At 36.9% G+C, this 19501-nt stretch overlaps 1 protein-coding gene across 3 annotated transcripts in view; it reads right to left on the bottom strand.

The window, feature by feature from the left end:
• Positions 1-3479: 3479 nt before the first annotated feature.
• The window catches only part of LOC131663270 (dnaJ homolog subfamily C member 9-like), a 72438-nt gene continuing 56416 nt past the window's right edge, over positions 3480-19501 (bottom strand). For all 3 annotated transcript variants that reach the window (XM_058933585.1, XM_058933584.1, XM_058933583.1), the window contains exon 5: positions 3480-3772. In XM_058933585.1, the coding sequence (XP_058789568.1) occupies positions 3551-3772 (222 nt within the window). In that variant the 3' untranslated portion in view covers positions 3480-3550. The remainder of the gene's footprint in view (positions 3773-19501) is intronic.

Raw genomic sequence — 19501 nt, 5'->3', positions numbered from 1 at the left:
GATGATGACATTGACATGAAATTTGTCCCAGATGTCATTCGCAGTCCTACCAACTCAAGAAAAAAAGAACTAGCCCGAAATATTAAGCCCGCGAAGTTTAAATTGAAAATTCACCTTACTTTTTGCCCATAGTAGTACAATTCTTCTTTACTATTTGTGTCTCGTGTCTAGTTTGTGTAGTTGTTAATGTATGTGCGTGTATGTGTGTGTTTTGTGTATATGTGTACGTATGTAGGTGTGCTGCAACTCTTGAGTCTCTAACTTCTGTGCCTGTCTGTTCAGCTTTTCTTGTCATTTTTTTGTTGTTTAATCTTCTCTTCCTCTCTCTCTCCGAGATTTGCCTTTTCCGCTCTTCTGTTTTTCTCTTTCTTACTTATTTTCTTATTTTAGACTTCTTCCTTTGCTACTTTCTTTTGCCTTTTTACCTTTGCCTTTCTTTTGCTTTAGCTCTCCTTCTTGCTAATCATTTCTCTTGTCTTTCTTCTTATTAGGGCTTTGACACCTTTTTCTCATTTCTTATTGCTCCTTCTGCCTTTCATTTTCTCAACCTCACTTATTTTCCTTAGTGTCTTATAATTTTATCTTCTGGTTTTCCTTTTTCCTTCTCTTCTTCGTTTCTTCTTCTTTTCCATTCTTGCTCCGACGTCGAATACCTGCTTTCTCTCGTTTGTGTAGTTGCTATTACTTGTGTTTTGTGTGAATGTGTATGTGGTAAAAAATCTTACAAAAATTTAAGTGTGACGTCGTGGCAACGACACATTTCAGGTGCACCTGAGCCTTGGCGCAGTCTTAGGGTTCCGTTGTTGCTAGAAATGCGATTTCTTGCCTAGACTAGCGGGATCACTAATCGAAAATTATTTTAACAGAGGGGAACAGTTCCACTGAACCTATACTTCTGCCCCTGGATTCTAAACAATAGTTGTAATCCGAGAGCGCGAAGTACCCTGGGTCCTATCAATAGTAGTACCCGGATTTCCTATCACAATCGTACCTGGAGCCTATCAAAAGTAGTCTCCAGATGTGGAAAAAAGGGAAGAATTTTACGTCACGAGCTATTTCTAAGATAGTGGAGAGATAGATGAATTAAGAAAATTTTTACTTTTTTATTGAAAATTACACTTTTTCTTATCTTGCGCGTTCTTATTCTGTACTTATTGATTTTTTTTTACTTGCTGCGCTTCTTGTATTGTTTGGCTGCCTGGCTGCTTGGTTTTTTAACTTTCTGGGCTTGTTTCCATGATCTGCTCCTCACTAGTACCAAGAGAAAAATCACCCTCCACTCTTTGGGTCTTGCACAGCCCTTTTTATATTCGGTGGGTGGTGAGTCCCTCTCTCAGCCTCTCGGTTTCGGGAGGAGTGGAGCAGGCAATGCGTTATTTGGCTTTTTGTATCTTCCGATTTTTCCTCGCTGGGTTTTCGGACCCTGATAGGAGCGGATACGTGGAGAAAATCAGGGGCGCGGACGCAGAGGTACAGGCCTTGGCTCGCGAAATGGCTCCTCAAGTACCGTTCGCAGCCAAGATTTGTTCAAAAATTTTGTAATTGATAAATAATCGCATTCGGAATAAACCTAATCGACCGTACATAACTTATATACTACTTAATACCAAGAACAATATTACAATTAAATCCGCCGCAAAGTACACTTATTATTAATTGTGTAGTAATAAAATATAATAAAAATAGAGCGATGCTTGTTATTTCGCACGCTATGTCGTACAAATTCGTGGACTGTCTATTATCATTTCAAAAATTTAAATTAATTGGTAATTACGCAGTTTTCTTTATTCAAAATTGTAATCGGGGAACAAAAATTCTTATATAACTTAACAGGCTGTTTACTAGCTGATTTGTCCTAATTTCTTGTAATAAAAGTTCGCCAAATAACAGAGAATTTATTAAAATTAACGTATATTCTTTCATTTTCTTCTATTTTATGCTTAAACTAAGCTCCGGAGCGCAAACTCAATAAGAGGTTTTGAAAGGCCAAAATTATTTGTGACAGATTGCTAAAGTTAAAATATTCAAATTAAAAAAAAATTATATTATCATTTCTAATGCTTAATTTCTAGCTTGAAAGAGAAAAATTCGTTAGTCATGATGAGAACAGGATACAGTCACGATTTTATGGCCCTCTCCTCTTATCGGCAGGTCGGCGCCCTCCGATCACGTGTTCGAAGGCTGCATGCACTTTGTATGTAAAAGCGAGGGTGCGAGGGGTGGAAGAACGCAATAACAAAAAATATAAAAAACGCATGCTTACATGAATGTGGAATACAGATTTTATTGTCGTTTGGAGACTGTCAAGGAAAATTTTCCTGCGATACTCGAATCTGTTCCCATCGCTCATGAGTAACGTTTTTCACTCCGTCCTCAGTTTTAATACTAAGAAAAAAAAATTATTTCCTTTTATTCGAATCATTCGGCCCGCCGTCACATCACTGGTCAAAATATTATTTTCGTCAAAACCAACGCGCGCACGGGCATTGTTTCGAAGAAGTGACAGGTTTTTTGAACATTTTTTATCTCCGCAAATCTCAAAAAATTCAAAAAAGTGTATAGGAAAAAAAATGTTTGTTTTTCACGTGAAATACTGTAATATTTTTTTTTCACTTATTCAATATTATTCTACAATAAATATCGTGAATTATACAAAAAAGAGAGAACAACTTTTCTAAGACTAAAAAGAAAGAGATAATTCAATTTTTTTTGCATAATTCATGATATTTATTATGGAATAATGTTGTAGAAGTGAATAACAAATTTAATGTAGTTTTTCATTTTTTGACGTACCAGTTGTGAAAAAAAATTTTTTTTTAAATCGACAAAAATTGTTTTTCGAAAAAATTAAAAAAAAAATATTTGAGTATTCCACTTGCAAATACAAACTTTCTTTCTTTTATACATTTTTTTAATTATTAAAATTTACGTAGATAAAAAATGTTTAAAAAAAACTGTCACTTCTCGGAAAAAATGCCCGTGCCCGTACCCGGTTTTTATGAAAATAATTTTTTGACCAGTGACTCAGATAGAGCTTGATGAAAGCTAGGAAATCCTCTAACTTAAACTTTTGTAAGTTTTTTTTCCAAGATTTGGCAAATTTTCAAAATTAGCAAAAAATTTTCCCAACTGTCAATGTTGAATTATTGCTTGCAAAAAATTAAAAAACAATCGATGGCATCCATTTGTCATACCATTTGAATGCTCTTAGAAAGACTTTTAAAACCAGCCCCCCGGGTGATTGAACGTTAATTTTTAGCTGAGACATTGAAATTAAAAATTTTGACTAATTTTGCGGTGGAGGACCTAAAGTAAATTACCAGCAGTATATAACGTTGGCCTATATGGGAGGTAGCGCTGTAACTTTGATAGTATTTTTCATCATTTTCGAAGGTATGGCGAATGACCGTAGGATAGTGAGAGAGAGAAAAAAATAGATCAGACCACACTGTTACAAAAATTAACTGCAATGATTGATTTTCATGAGTTTATTAGAAATTTTTATTAATAATATAAGTCACACATCGTACAATTTTTACGTTAACACGAACTAATCAGTTTTATTGGATTTTATGAAAGATTTTTTCTGTTTTACTTGCTTTTTAGAAGATTCTACATACTTGTGAATAAGTGAATTAAAAAAATCATTTTCTTGGGATAATCTTGATAAATTTTTCTTGTGTATGGTAAGACTTAAATCTTGTACGTTTTCAGTTTTTTGTGATTTTTGCTCTAGTAATAATTCTTTGGCTTCTTCATTTTCTTTTTGCCACTGAAATAAATAAAATTATGTTGTATAAATAAAATGTTCCTAGATAGAAAAATAAAAATTTGTTAAGTATTATAAGAATGAGAGAAAAAAATACAGGAACTAAAGAATAATATATCACTAAACTAATATTACTTTCTGAAGTTTATTATATTCATATAATAAACTTATTGTCAACATACTTTTTTTTAATAAGTTCAAGGGACCCCGTAGAATCGTTATAGGTAATGGCTTTCGGTTAATTTTTTTGAAACTTTGTAAGATGATAATCTTTAACACGTAGAACAAAAGTCTCCATAGACCCAAAGTTCCAAGGATCTTAGTTTAAGAGTTACAGTCTGTCAAAGTCGAACTTTTTTACCCATACGCTGTATAGCGTAAGCACGGGAGTTATGTTTTTATCGGAGATATATTGAAAATGTTTTTTTTTTCCCAAAACTGGATCACTATATCGTTAAACCCAATTGATAAGTCATATACTTGTTTAGAAAGCTGCGACAATTATGTTTCTAGATCTGTATCTCAAAAATTTGTTTTGACTATTAGGTCCTGAGTAGGCAGTGTACAAAGTTGGCTTCGTAGAATCGTTATATAATATAACCGTTATATATTTAACCGTTATATAAAAATTATTTTGAGATACATGTTTTCCATGTATTTTTTTCCGCTGATCATGATGACATGATCAGTTTTATCAAATAACATACCCAGTGAAAGCTATAACTGAAAAACCTTTACAAAATATAGTTTTTCACTTCTAAAGCTCTGTTAGTGAATCCTGTGATAAAACTAATAGTGTAATTTGAAACCTCTTACTATTTTTATTGTTACTCTCTGATACATGCAACAAAATAACCTGCTTGAATGAAGGCATATATTAATAACAATTACATAGTTTCATATACCTATTTGCTATACATGTGGCAACATTTTTGAAAGCTTCTTTATTAATTTCATACCTAGATAATATATTAGACAGTGTTATTTCTTAGTTATTCATCATTAGAATTTTTATTATGTGATACATATTATTATTTAGACATTTACAATTATAGTGATCGAAAGAATAAAGAAACATTCAAAAAATTATATAAAGAGTGTTTACGATTATACTTTCTTAAAAAATAGGAAAAAGTATCTATTTTTTTCTAACTTTGATTCGTTCAAATAATAGAAGGGCAGTAATTTAAAATCTATATACATGATTGTAATTCAATATAATTTCATTTGACTCTTTGAAATTCTTAAGTACTGGATGAAATAGATTTGAGAATACACAATCACGAATTAATCTATTATAACACGCAGATAATAAGACGAGGTATACAAAACATTAAATCAGAAATATCACTTAAAAAATATAAGGGACCCCGTAGAATCGTTATAGGTAATGGCTTTCGGTTAATTTTTTTGAAACTTTGTAAGATGATAATCTTTAACACGTAGAAGAGAAGTCTTCATAGATCCAAAGCTCCAAGGATCTTAGTTTAAGAGTTTTAGTCTGTCAAAGTCTAACTTACTTACTCAGACGCTGTATAGCGTAAGCACGGGAGTGATGTTTCTATCGGAGATATATAAATATATATATAAATAGATATGTACTCATATATCGGTATAGGTGTTGTCTACACATGTATATATATATATATGTATGTATTCATGTGTATATGTATTGTAACGGTTCAGTCTGATTTGCTCGTTTAACGCCTTTGCATTAAGATAGCATGCTCATAGATTAATGTTAAAAAAGTATTAAGGCTCAGAGCATCTTTGACTTTACATAACATAAACAGATGGTCAAGTCATATCCAAATAAGGAGCGTGACGTCATAGTAAGCCAGACCTTTAAACTGGTGACACAGTTTTCAAAACAAGGATTTTTCAATGAATGGATATATTAACATAAGCCTTTAAAGGGAGTGATAATCATCTTACTCCCAACACGGATATAATTTTAACACTAGAATTTTATTAAACGATGATATTTTAACGTAAAAGCATAATAACTATTGATTTAGCGTAACTTATCAAAATAATTATAGCAAAGAAAATTCATTTCTCTTTGACGAACTAAAAGATAGATTGAATTTCATACAATAAATAAATATAGTAAAATGTGCTCAATGAAAAAAAAACTATTTTAGACCTACACTTAGATATAAATAATTCATAACTTCTATGATAATTCATATTGACAATTTTACTAAAACAAAAACTTGTACGAAAAACTTATAGAGAAAATGGGATTTTCTCTAGGCTAAAAATCCTATTTCACCTAAGCGGCTAATATGAGCTAATCAATGTTATGCGTACTGGCGAGGTAGCGGGGATAATCTAAAGAAAATTAGCCCCGACTCGCATTTATAAATACGTTCGTCGTATCTGTCTCGTGGAAGTATGGTCCCGTGGTTTACCGCTCTCCAATTACAATTTATACTATACACGTCTATAAGAATTGATAGCGGCGCTATTAAGCTTAGCTCAGTAGACGCATCAGTTTCTTTGGCACTTTGCTAAACATGTGATAATAGATGAAAAAGAAAGCCTATTTGGAAGGCTACATATTTTTATTAAGCACATTTCACTATTAGAAGAAAAAAAGAGAAAAGCCTAAGGTCAAATAACTGAATAATAGAGAGTTTGATTACTCATTCAATAACATTTTTGTTCTAATATATGATTTTGGATGATATAAGAAAGTGACGTTACAGTATATATACGTATATTTATACATACGTATATTCATTGGGTTATTTGGCTAACCGATCAGCTATGAATAACCCAACAGATTGTTCTGATCACACTAGCGGCAATATATATACCGGGCTTGATGCCATAACTAGGCAGGTGTTTATAGAACAGCATGTAAAAGACTTTGCAAATGAGCTCTACAATCATGATCCTGTAAAAAGGAATGTCATAACTATAATTAACAGTACACATTGCTACATACATAAAAGTTCTAACTTTCGTATATTGCGACAATCATACTCTTTTCACAAAAACAGACATATATTGAAAACAACGCTCATAGTAGTCCCACACAGCTATATTCTTACGATTTTCAGACTTTATTTTTCAGACGCTCGTAATAATAATGCTGAAGTTTTTCGTAAAAAATTTGAATGAGATGAATTTGAAAGAGAATCAATTTAACAAACTGGTTCGAGGACGGTGATACTGTATTGGCAGATAGGGGTTATCGCGATGCTGTAACTTTACTGCAGCGCCTTGGTATTGACCATAGGATGCCTGCACTCATTCAACCTGGGCAGAGGCAGCTTTCCACACCAGATGCAAATGACACACGAATGGTAACTAAAACTCGTTGGATAGTAGAAGCACGAAATGGGCATCTCAGATCTATTTTCAAGTTTTTAGCGCAAATAATAAACATGCAACATGCAAAGAACCTGAATGCATTCTATAGCATAGCTAGAGCTATCATAAACAGGTATCTCCCTATTATAACCATACAACATGCCGATGTTCAATATGCAAGAGAAATGATTCGAAGGTCAATAATGCCTAACGTTGTGCAAGCATTAGTCGAAGTTGATAATCTAACGCGGAGAAATGCACAGTGGGCTCGACTTAATAATGCAAACGTTCTAGATTTTCCTGTACTCGACTTAAATTACCTTAGATATCTGACTGTAGGAACTTATCAAATAAAGATTTCTCAATCTTACGTTCAAGACAAGCTGGTAAGCGATAATGATGACGAATTCCAACTTGATATAAATATTAATAACGCTGGATTCTTGCGAGTGCGTATCTATTTCAGGTTTCGCAATGCGACTAGGCATAAACTTTTTATATCCTATGCAGATCAAAATGCGAACAATGTAAACGAAGAAAATGTTAGAGAACTGATTTTAGGCAATTACTGTACCTGTTAAAGTGGAGCACGTACTCTAAGTACATGCACACACGTTGCCAGTGTAGTGTGATTTTTAGGATATGCACGGTATCATGAAAGCATCAGATATATCGATGAATCCTTACAAAATATCACATTGAATGCAAATCGAAATGCTCAGAATCTATAAACAATCGTACTCATTTACACCTGAGAACACACTTTTATGAACAAATAAGTTATTTTCTATAATACACACGCATACACACACACACACATCACCGCTAGTGTGATCAGAACAATCTGTTGGGTTATTCATAGCTGATCGGTTAGCCAAATAACCCAATGAACGTATACAGGGTGTCCCATTTTAAAGGAACCGCCCCAAAATTTTCGACGGTTGGTGTTGTACAAAAAAATTGTTCAGACAACAGTTGTTTGGGACAATGGGGGCAACCTTTCTGTGAAATCCGATTTGACCTTGAGATTCATTTTCAAGGTTATTTGAAGGTCAAAGTCATTTTTTGAATAGGAACCCATATTTCTGTTCCCGGATTCGGAAAGAGCGGAAAATTCTACGTTCAGATAACGTATGTGTGGGGTGCAGTTAACCCCCCCCCCCACCTAAGGTCATGTAGGGGTCAAATTTATGATTTTCTTCATCTATGTAAGGGATGTTCAGGCAAGAGTAAGGTTAATTGTAATAACCCAATAACTCCATAACCCAAATAACCCAATAATCCAATAACCCGATAACCCCAATAATTCAATAACCCCAATATCCCAAAAAAATTGTAGGGTCAAACAACAGTGACCTTGAGCTTAAACTTCAGGTTGATTTTCAAAGTCGACTTCATGTATTAAAAGCCTTCATGAGAAGTGTCATTTTCCATTTTGTGGGATAACATGTTATTTTCATTCTTTTTTCTGGTGTGATTCTGGACAAGCCTACAAAGTTTCAACTAAATTGTTTAATAACACTTTTTTAGTATTGTTTATGATAATAGTGATTCGCGAACAGTCCTTCTCAGGATAGTTCAAGTGTAATTTTCTTAGTCGACTTAAAAGGAGGGAATATGCCGGATTATTTGAGAAACGAAATTGTTGATATTCTGTTGTCTCTCGGGGCATGTCAAGGCCGATATCGTGCTGCGGCAAGATATTACCCGCAGCACCCGGCTAGGTATTCAATACCTTGCCTTCATTGACTGGGTAATCGATACCTTACCTTCATTGGCTGGGTAGTCCGGAAAGTATCGGGCCTACCTTTATATTTTCGTGCTAGCGTTAATCTTTATCATCTGGTGGGTGGCATCCTTCAAAGTAATCCCCACTTGATTGAATAACACGGTTTCATCGATGTTTCTACTTTTCAAAACAGTCCTGGAACTCACTTTTAGGGATAGCCTTAAGTACACTCGTCGCATTGTTTTCAACCGTTGTTTTGTCATCGAATCGGTATCCTTTGAGTGGTTTTTTTAGTTTTGGAAACAGCCAAAAGTCACAAGGGGCTATATTGGGACTGTATGGAGGTTGTCGAAGCAATGCGATATTGTGTTTGCTCAAATACTGCTGTACAAGATTGAATGAATGCGCTGGCGCATTATCGTGATGGAGAAGCCAGTCACCACTTTCCCAAAAGTGCGGCCGTTTTCTTCTTACTGCATCACGCAAACGTTTCAAAATTTGAACGTAGTATTCTTTATTAATTGTCTGACCTGTTGGTGCATATTCGTGATGTACAACACCTTCACAATCAAAAAAAACAATCAACATTGACTTAATATTGCTCCGACTTTGACGTGCTTTTCTTGGTCTTGGCGATTCAGAATGCTTCCACTGTGAAAATTGTTGTTTTGTTTCAGGATCATAACCATAAACCCATGATTCATCACCTGTAATAACTTTTCTAAGCACATTATCATCATTCTTGACCATTTCCAGATTGTCTAGAGCGATTTCTAAGCGAATGTTCTTCTGCTCTGCTGTGAGCAATTTTGGGATGAATTTCGCACACATGCGTTTCATTCCTAAATTTTCGGTTAAAATTTCTGAAATACTAGTTTTTGGTATCTCAAAGTCTTCTTCTAGTTCTCGCACAGTCATACGACGATCTTGTTCGATTGCAAGTTGCACTCGCTCAATATTATCTGCGGCTTTTGTCGTCGAAGGTCGGCCGGAACGAGAATCACTATCGACAGAAGTGCGACCATCCTTGAACCGTTTATACCACTCTTTTATTCGTGTTTGATCATACACTCGCTTCCGAAGGCCTTTTGCATCATTTCAATAGTTTCCGAACTCGTTTTTCCGAGTTGAAAGCAAAATTTGATGCAAATTCGTTGATCTTGTTTTTCAGTCATTTTTGACAATATTAAAATCCGACGAACGCAAAAAGGCACTGTAAACAAAGACACGCTTCGCATGAACTATACGTCCGGCTGCTATCAGTAAGTAACCAATAGATTCGTGAGGCTTTACTGTTGACGTTTCTGTCCGGTAGAGGTAGCTTGAACACTATGGCGCGAAGATACAAACGTAGGCCCGATACTTTCCGGACAGACCTCGTATACTCATCTACGAGGGTCGTTTGAAAAGTCCGTGCAAAGTCAGAGAGTTGGCGCTACTAGTGCGTATCGAGGTTATTTACAGTTAGTGGCATATCTTGGAAGAGCACACACCAAGTTTCAGCCAGATCGGCCAATTACTTTGCGTTTTACATTCGTTTCAATCAAAGAAATCAAGTGGTTGTAAAAAAATGGACGAAAAAGAATTTCGTGTATTGATTAAACATTACTTTTTCAAAGGCAAAACGTCTCAGGAAATTAAACAGAAGCTTGATAAACATTATGGTGATTGTGCACCTTCGATTTATAAGTTTATAAGTGGTTTCAAAATTTTCGGAGTGTCCATATGAGCACAAAAGACACTGAACGTTCTGGACGCCCTATTGAGGTTACCTCTTCAAAAATCATTGATAAAATCCATGATATGGTGATGGCTGACAGAAGAGTGAAGGTGCGTGAGATTAATAGTACTGTAAGCATCTCGAGCGAACGGATACATAATATTTTACACCAACATTTGGACATGAAAAAGTTATCCGCTAGGTGGGTGCCGCGATTGCTCGCGATTGACCAAAAGCGGGATCGTGTGAAGTGTTGCAAGAATGGTTTGCAGCTGTTCCAGCAAAATCCGCAAGAATTTAAGCGTCATTTCATCACTGTAGATGAAACATGGATATATCACTACACTCCTGAGACCAAAGAATAGTCTAAAAAATGGGTTACCAAGGGGGAATCTGCTCCGAAAAAGGCGAAGACATATCCTTCGTCCGGGAAGGCTTGGTGATAATTTTATCAGCCTACAGATGAAATATAGCAGGGCCGCCTGCCAGGCCATAAGGCATACGAACGAATTTGTACAACCTCATACCCGGGACTGTGAAAGCTGTGATTGGTATCGATCTCTCCGTGAGAGGTATTAGCCAAAAGGCTCCAGAACAATCTAGAGCAATTATATACTTGGCGTGCTGGATTTTGCGCAAGATTACATCCATATAGAGCAATGGATATGCTGAAACTTTCGACACTGGATTAACTTTACGATAGTCGACGCAAAATCGATACGTACCATCAGGTTTCAAGATTATAACTACAAGACTTGATCATTCGCTCTGCGACTTCCGGACTACTCTCAATCATAACATCTTACGCACTTGCTCGTGCATTTCGCCCTCTATCCTCTAAGATATCGGGTAATATCTTTGTTTAATTGGATTCGGGCAGTTGAGGTCTATGTCATGTGCAAACCTATCTGTTCGCAAGAGGGATCGGGAAGCAGCTCCTGCATGACTTTTTCAATTTCTTCTCTGTGCTCAGTTGTGAGATGTCCAATCCCCAGCGAGACTAAGGCCATTGCCTCTTCAGCTTTCTCAGAGGAAATAACTGCAGGCACGCCTTCTTCGCAGCCATCAAATGTCAGCCTGTTAGATTTAGGGTGTAGTAACATAGCCGAAAAGGCGCGTTTTAAGTCGGTACCTAAAGTGCACTCAGTGGCGACTTCAGCTAGAATCAGAGTCAATTGTACGCGTGACCCCTTCCAAGGTAAAAGGTAATTCTACGCTACCTACAATAGGTACGTAGTGGTCATCGACTGCTTTTGTCCCGTGGCCCACATACGGTCGCACGCGCTGGTTTAATGCTGCAGCGATAGAAAAGGGTAATGGGGCCGAGGATGGTCCCAAAGTCCTCGAAAAATATAATCGCTGATTTCAACAGTCAGCTACCACCTGGGAAATTTATCGATTAAGGCGCTTATAATGGTACCTCCAATGCGGGTAGATTGCACGTCGGAAGAGTTAACCTGGGCTAGCATCGAGTCACTCACTGTATTGTGTGGTACCTGCGCTACTCCCATTACGCTGATACTCTCAAAGGTCCTGGTGATTAGGGGAGCAGTAGGGACCTGGTCTACTTGCTCCCTCTCTCTTTTTTGATTCCTCGTTTTTCTTCTGTTGGGAAGAGCACTCTGGGCATGTAGCCTTGGTGTAACCAGGACGGCTACAATTTCAGCAGAGGAGATGGTTGCCATCAGGGCCAGGTTTTTTATCCTGATTTTTGCTGGACGCAAGAGTAACCACGGTAACGCGATTGCCTCCGGGGCGTCCCCAACTTCTCCTGCGTCCATTACTGCGAGGCGAGTCTCCCTTTGAACTATTCGAATTTCCCTTTGGAGTTGCTTCTGGCTACCGACTAGAGCCTCCTTTCTTCTGTGGCAAAGCAGGGATTTTAGAAGCTTTAAACTCTAAGTTTTTCTTTTCGAGGAAATTTATGAATGCATTTTGTAGCTCTGAATCGTCAACCAGCTGTTTTCTCGCTTAAAGAGGACACACCAGATAGCCTTAGCCTTAGTAGTTTTGGTGCGTGTCTTATAGGCCGTTTCAGGCTAAACGGTATGTTCTATAGATGGAAGAGGCTTCCACTGTCCCTCTTCCTCATCTTCGGCCTGTCGGGATTTGTTCAGGAGCACCTGTACTTCCGTGAGGTTATCCTTAAATGGCTTTAGTTTCTTCTGGAGCTTAGGCAATATATTGTCTATGACTAGGTTAGTTTGGTCTTGCATACTCCAAGGCGGATCGAGCCTTTTCATAATACTGAATAACGAGACCGCACATTCAACTACGGGCTCATCAGCGCCTTGCGTACGCAAATGTGCCTCTATTGTCATAATCCTTTTATATCTTCTTAACTTACTATAGGTCATGAGAGCGACCTCTTTGAATTCGCAGAATGTAGTTCACGAGGGCCTTACAGTGCGATACCAAAATAGTGCTGACTTCTCGAATAAGGGAATCATAGAGTTTGCCTGCTACTCTATGATACTCTATGATATTAACCTGCTCCAAAAATTCCTCGATACTCAGCCCTTCGTCTCCGGAAAACTTTATTTTCCACTCTCTTACCGTTTTTCCTAGAGGTTTGGTCCTGGGAGAGTATCTGGAAGACGTCGAATTCAATGTGGTCACTTATTGTGAGCTAGCGCTTTGGTTACCTATTGGTGCACTAAGTGTTGCTTGCTGCGGTGGCACTCCAGCTGAAGTAGTGGGCAGAACCCTCTTCCCTCAGCTCGAGGACACGGGGGTGAACGAGAATGCGAGGGATGTCACGGAGCCGAAAGACGAAGAAGTACTGAAAGGTGTATTCTTCTCCCAGTTCGAGAATGCAGGAGGAGGTATCGCAGACAAGAATGACGTACTAATCGCTAGCGACAATGGCAGGGATCCTTGTGAGAGCATCGCGGAGGGCTGGGTTGTTGAATGGAACAACGGCGCAAACGGATTGAGTGAGGATGGTGTATGAGAATGCACTGTATTACCGAATTGGCTTGAATGATTGTAATAGTTCAATTCGAAAGTGTCTGCGAATTGGACATTTCTGTTTCGTGTGGCCTCTAGGCGTGCTTGCTCCGTAGCTTGATGTTGGGCAGTAGACACAACTGATTTTAATTTTTCGTGCAAATCTTGCTGTATCTTGGCGGAGCTAGCTCGCTCTTGAGTTATTATCCATTCATACTGTGCTATTTTTGCTGGTATGTTTTCAATTTCCCTTTCTAGGGCTGACGTACGAATCAAAAAATGTTTATGTGCCAATAACGCATCAGTTTCTACATGTCAGAGTCTTCGAAGTTCCTGTGCTACGGCGTAAGGCACAAAATGCATCTTACCATCTGGCATCACTATTTGCACGCTATTCACTTGCGCTGTGGCTGTATACCTTGCTGTAGAACCATAACTTGAAGTTGCTACATTAGTTAACGTAATGCTAGTCGTTGTTGCTGTTGAAGCTATATGCTTTGCAGTAGTTGCATCTTGATTCGATCCGGTAATTTAATAGGTTATTTGCCGAGGTCTTGGCAACCATCGATCGTTTGCTGCCAGAGTCTCGGGTTCTTTAACGGCTCTTCCATGTGGTGAGCTCGTAGTCAGATGTTCATTATCCTCTAAATTGGATTGCCCTGTGGCGTCGAGAGCTTTTTCTGTCTCTAAGGCAGTTTACAAATATTTCCGGATTTCCGCTGGTAAAGCTTCTGACATAAAAAATAAACGACTAAGGTTGTCACATCTTTCTTTTGCAGTTTCTTCATCTAAATCATCTCTTGTTATAAAGTCCTAAGCTGACTAGTCGCCGTTTAGTCTACGAAATAATCGGTTTGCTCACTCATACAGCGTTCCGTCGGTTCGTAATTCTAACTAAGTCAATACGCTATCTACTTGTAAGCTAGTTCAATTGACCCAGCTTGTTTTTTCTTCTTTACTTATCAATATCCTCTTTAAAAATTGATAAGTCACTTAGTGACCAATTTGTCGCCATTTCGTACGGACTCAGATCGACAGTAATGGAAAGAAAGAGACGAAGGAGAAAAATTAAAAAAAAATGCGTTGTATCAGCCTAATTAATTGAATAAATTTTCGTTAGTTTAATTTTGTACGAACTCAAATGTCAGTTGATTTTACAAGACAATCAAACGGCTTGTTTGATGAAAGCGGAAAGTGAAAGATATGATTATCGATAAAATATATATAAATATTATTTAAATAATTAGGTATAAATTATTAATTAATCATATCTATAAAAGCAATTATCGAGATAGGTATACAATTGTTATTCGAATAGTTATGTACCAATCATTTATTTTGCAAGCTGTAAGATTGTCAAAAATTCAATGACATTCTATAATGTTCGTTATGCGTGACGAATAAACGCAGAAATGAATTAACCGATAGCTCGCTGCTCGCAAATCGACTTGTAATATAAATTACACTAAGGCGTAGCCTGCGCAATGTTTACATAGAGAATATATAAAAAAAATTATAAATTTCTGTATATATCTGTATATTGGCCAGGACAGCAAGTCGCGCTATGGGTATAGGATAACCTTATTTATATTTATGATTTTCGAGTATATTGATAATCTCGAAAATATGCTCGATTCTTGATACAAGCAATATTCATTTCTCTTGCGACGAAATTACAGTTGTTTACAGGTCTATACTCGCTAGCGAACGTCGCACATGTGACTTGCCGCGCGGCATGTGTTTACAAATAACACGCTGTGAGCGAACGCGCGTTCCATGTCTTTCCTGGAATTCGACTTTCCCAAACTTTTATCTCGGTAAGATTTTCGCTGCGCATGCCAGCACCATAACGTTGGGCACCAAAATGTAACGGGGATTTAGACCGCTACAATCCGAGAGTATTTGTTAGTAAATTTGCAGCTCTTTGCAAGCTCGCGTTATGTCACGTAAGGCCGGCCCGGTAGATCAAGTTGCCAACAGGCCCGCGGAGAGCGTCGTGGATTACGCAGCTGAAGCTTGAATTTCATCTATATATAACTGTGATATCTGAATAATTCCACCGACTTTTATGAAATTATTAAATTGCGTTTCTAGGTCAATCAATTGTGTAGCACAAGTTTGAACTCTTTGTAATATTGCTTGAGATACATCATTTATTTTCAAATATCGATTAAGAGCAATAAAAGCAGAATTTGCTAAATTTTGCTATCTAATAAAATCATCTACGTCGATTCCTTTATCAAGAGATTTATAATAGGCCGACCATAGATCTTTTTCAGTTTGTTCAAAGTATGAAATTGAAGACATTTTTATTGATATACTCAGTAAATTACTTTGTAAATTAATAGTTGTCTTTAAGCTACTTTAGAAAATATACAGGGTCTCTAAGCTACTTTCTTTAAATACTAGTAGGCTTTATAGACTACTGTTAACTACCAACTATGGTTACAGACGGTATAAAAAGACTATGCTCTTTCTGACGGCGGACTAATTTTTTAAAGCAGACGGTGGCGCTGTTCGTACCGGCGTCGGCGCTGTGAGCTATGGAAGGGATAGTTTCTGCCGGAAAAGTGGAGAGGCGATTGTAGCGACACTGAACTAGCGTACGAAGTGCTGTGATCTACGGAAGGAGTAGCTTATATTGAAAAGTGGGGAGGTGACTGCAGAGACATCTAACTAAATAGAGTATATACTGAATTCTAGCATTCTCATTTCTAGGCTAGCTATCGTATTATTCTAATATATTTTCGAGGACAAGTGTTCAAAATGGAGATAGATAATTGCTAATAATTATATTGTCTACTTACTATAAATAAATATATTGTCTACTTACTACAAATAAATATATCTAAGGAAGGTGGGAGAGTGTAATGTGGGAGAGTAGATGGGTGGAAAAGCGTAGGGAAAGATTACTTAGCGAGCTGAGCGAGGGTGAGGCACTGAACTCTGTCTTTCATTATAAGTTTGATGCAGCCTTAGCATCCTCCCCTCCATATACATCTCAAGCTAGAGAGAGACAGAGACAGACAGAGATGCCGAGCCAACATATAGCTTACCAAGCAAGAGACACTATCCCCTCTCCGAAGGCTCGCACCTAGCCAGTATAGTTTAGCAAGCTAAAGATGCTACCCTCTCTCCGAGGGCCCACGCCTAGCTAGCATATATCTATAATGGTTTCATTTTGAAAATTTTTAAGACAATTCTTAGAGCATTTTCTATTTTCCATGCACCAGTCAACACAAGGTCCATGTACCATATTTTAGCATAATATCAAAAAATCGTGGATTATTAACTATAATTGGAAATTCAGCAGATATAAATTTATCTGTAATTTCTCATGTAGTCAATTTAGAATCCCTTACTAATATTATTAATAAATGCATGTGAGGTAAACCTCGCTTGTAAAGTTCGACTACATGAACATGAGCTGCGACTTTTTCAAACAAATTTTTTTTACAATCAAATCAAGTAGTCATTCATTTTTTAAGTGAAATACTCTTACTACAATATCTGGCTTATTAGACGTTTATGAACGGAAATAAGAGATTTTCTTGTATTTCCAGCCAATTCGGATTACATGTAATTGCGAGTAAAATATCTGGTTTACCTTTTTCATTTACTATGGCCATGGAATCTTGATAACACTGATGCATATAACGTGGTGATCCAGTAAAGAAATGAAGGCAGAATAACTGTTTTACCAACTTGTCCATCACTTTCATCGACAGCACTTTGTATAGTATCATTGAGACCTTGATAAGTATTTGCTCGTATTTCTCTTTGATGATCTTTACAATACTGTATTCGATATTTTACCACTTTAACGTAATTATCTAGTACACATTGTTTGAATATACATACACATACTCGTATTGATACACGAAGATTAAGAGTTTCATTGCTGATTTTTCATGATATTTCATGGTATTAATGATTAAAGTATTACATATAATTTCGATGTATTTTTTTACGTAGAATATGATGAAACAATCGTCTATATTGTCTCCGCGGTTGCACTGGATTATACGGATTCGGAAAAATTTGTTGCGTCTACGCCATCTATTTATCAATCGAGTGCCATCTGTACGTATAAAATCGAATGGGTTTGTAATTTAATACAAACGCTTTTACGTCATTTGCGCTGTATACATAAGCTCTTCAGGCGTAGTTTAACGCTTTATAATTCTCAAGCAAGCCCCGAGAACCAGGGCTGGCGCTATCGGACCAAGTACCCAAAACCCAAGAAATTCAAGGACCATTAGGTATCATAAATACGAAATCGAAGAATCGCGATTAAATTTTCCGAGTCGTTCTTTCATATCTCGGATATCGCGATACTCACACCGGCATATACGAGGTCTGTCCGGAAAGTATCGGGCCTACGTTTATATCTTCGCGCCATAGTGTTCGAGCGATCTGTACCGGACAGAAACGTTAACAGTAAAGCTCACGAATCTATTGGTTACTTACTGACACCTGCCGGACGTATAGTTCATGCGCAGCGTGTCTTTGTTTACAGTGCCTTTTTCGCGTTCGTCGGATTTTGATATTGTCAAAAATGACTGAAAAACAAGATCAACGAATTTGCATCAAATTTTGCTTTCAACTCGGAAAAACGAGTTCGGAAACTATTGAAATGATGCAAAAGGCCTTCGGAAGCGAGTGTATGAGCAGAACACGAATAAAAGAGTGGTATAAACGGTTCAAGGATGGTCGCACTTCTGTCGATAGTGATTCTCGTTCCGGCCGACCTTCGACGATAAAAACCGCAGATAATATTGAGCGAGTGCAACTTGCAATCGAACAAGATCGTCGTATGACTGTGCGAGAACTAGAAGAAGACTTTGGGATACCAAAAACTAGTATTTCAGAAATTTTAACCGAAAATTTAGGAATGAAACGCATGTGTGCGAAATTCATCCCAAAATTGCTCACAGCAGAGCAGAAGAACATTCGCTTAGAAATCGCTCTAGACAATCTGGAAATGGTCAAGAATGATGATAATGTGCTTAGAAAAGTTATTACAGGTGATGAATCATGGGTTTATGGTTATGATCCTGAAACAAAACAACAATTTTCACAGTGGAAGCATTCTGAATCGCCAAGACCAAGAAAAGCACGTCAAAGTCGGAGCAATATTAAGTCAATGTTGATTGTTTTTTTCTATTGTGAAGGTGTTGTACATCACGAATATACACCAACAGGTCAGACAATCAATAAAGAATACTAAGTTCAAATTTTAAAACGTTTGCGTGATGCAGTAAGAAGAAAACGGCCGCACTTTTGGGAAAGTGGTGACTGGCTTCTCCATCACGATAATGCGCCAGCGCATTCATCCAATCTTGTACAGCAGTTTTTGAACAAACACAATATCGCATTGCTTCGACAACCTCCATACAATCTAGACATAGCCCCTTGTGACTTTTGGCACCGATTCGATGACAAAACAACGGTTGAAAACAATGCGACGAGTGTACTTAACCCTCATAATACACACTATCAAAAAATTACGTATAATACACACATGGGTATTTTTCACCCGACGACTGTTTGAATGTTTTTAACTCCTGTTCTAATTAATCAATTTTAATGATTTTTTTTTTAATTGATAGGTAATTTTCTCAGGAAGACGAAGAAAATATTTATACTGCGTTTTATATAATAGGAACAAAATTATTCACAAGAAATCAAAGAAAAATATTTATTTTTTTTCGAAAAAAATTTTTTTTTTCAAATCTTTGTAGTTTTATGAAAAATTGATATTTTTGTACGTTTAATATGATGAATGGATAGCTGAAATGTTGATCTTTAAAATGGTATTATTAGTTTTTTGATTCGTATAAAAAACCATATTTATTTTGCAAATTGAAAGTAGACATTTTTGGAACAAGTTGAAATTCAAGTAAAACTTACCAGTTGTTACTGCAACTTGAAAATAAAGTTCGATTTGAACAATAAACAATGAATTTCATGAAAATTTAATAAATTATAGGTATCAATGTGGTCATCACAT

The sequence above is a fragment of the Phymastichus coffea genome, unplaced genomic scaffold (genome assembly GCF_024137745.1).
Source record: "Phymastichus coffea isolate CEN01 unplaced genomic scaffold, Cenicafe_Pcof_1.1 PCOF00032, whole genome shotgun sequence".
Classification (NCBI taxonomy): domain Eukaryota; kingdom Metazoa; phylum Arthropoda; class Insecta; order Hymenoptera; family Eulophidae; genus Phymastichus; species Phymastichus coffea.
This window is presented reverse-complemented; position numbering and strand designations above follow the sequence as displayed.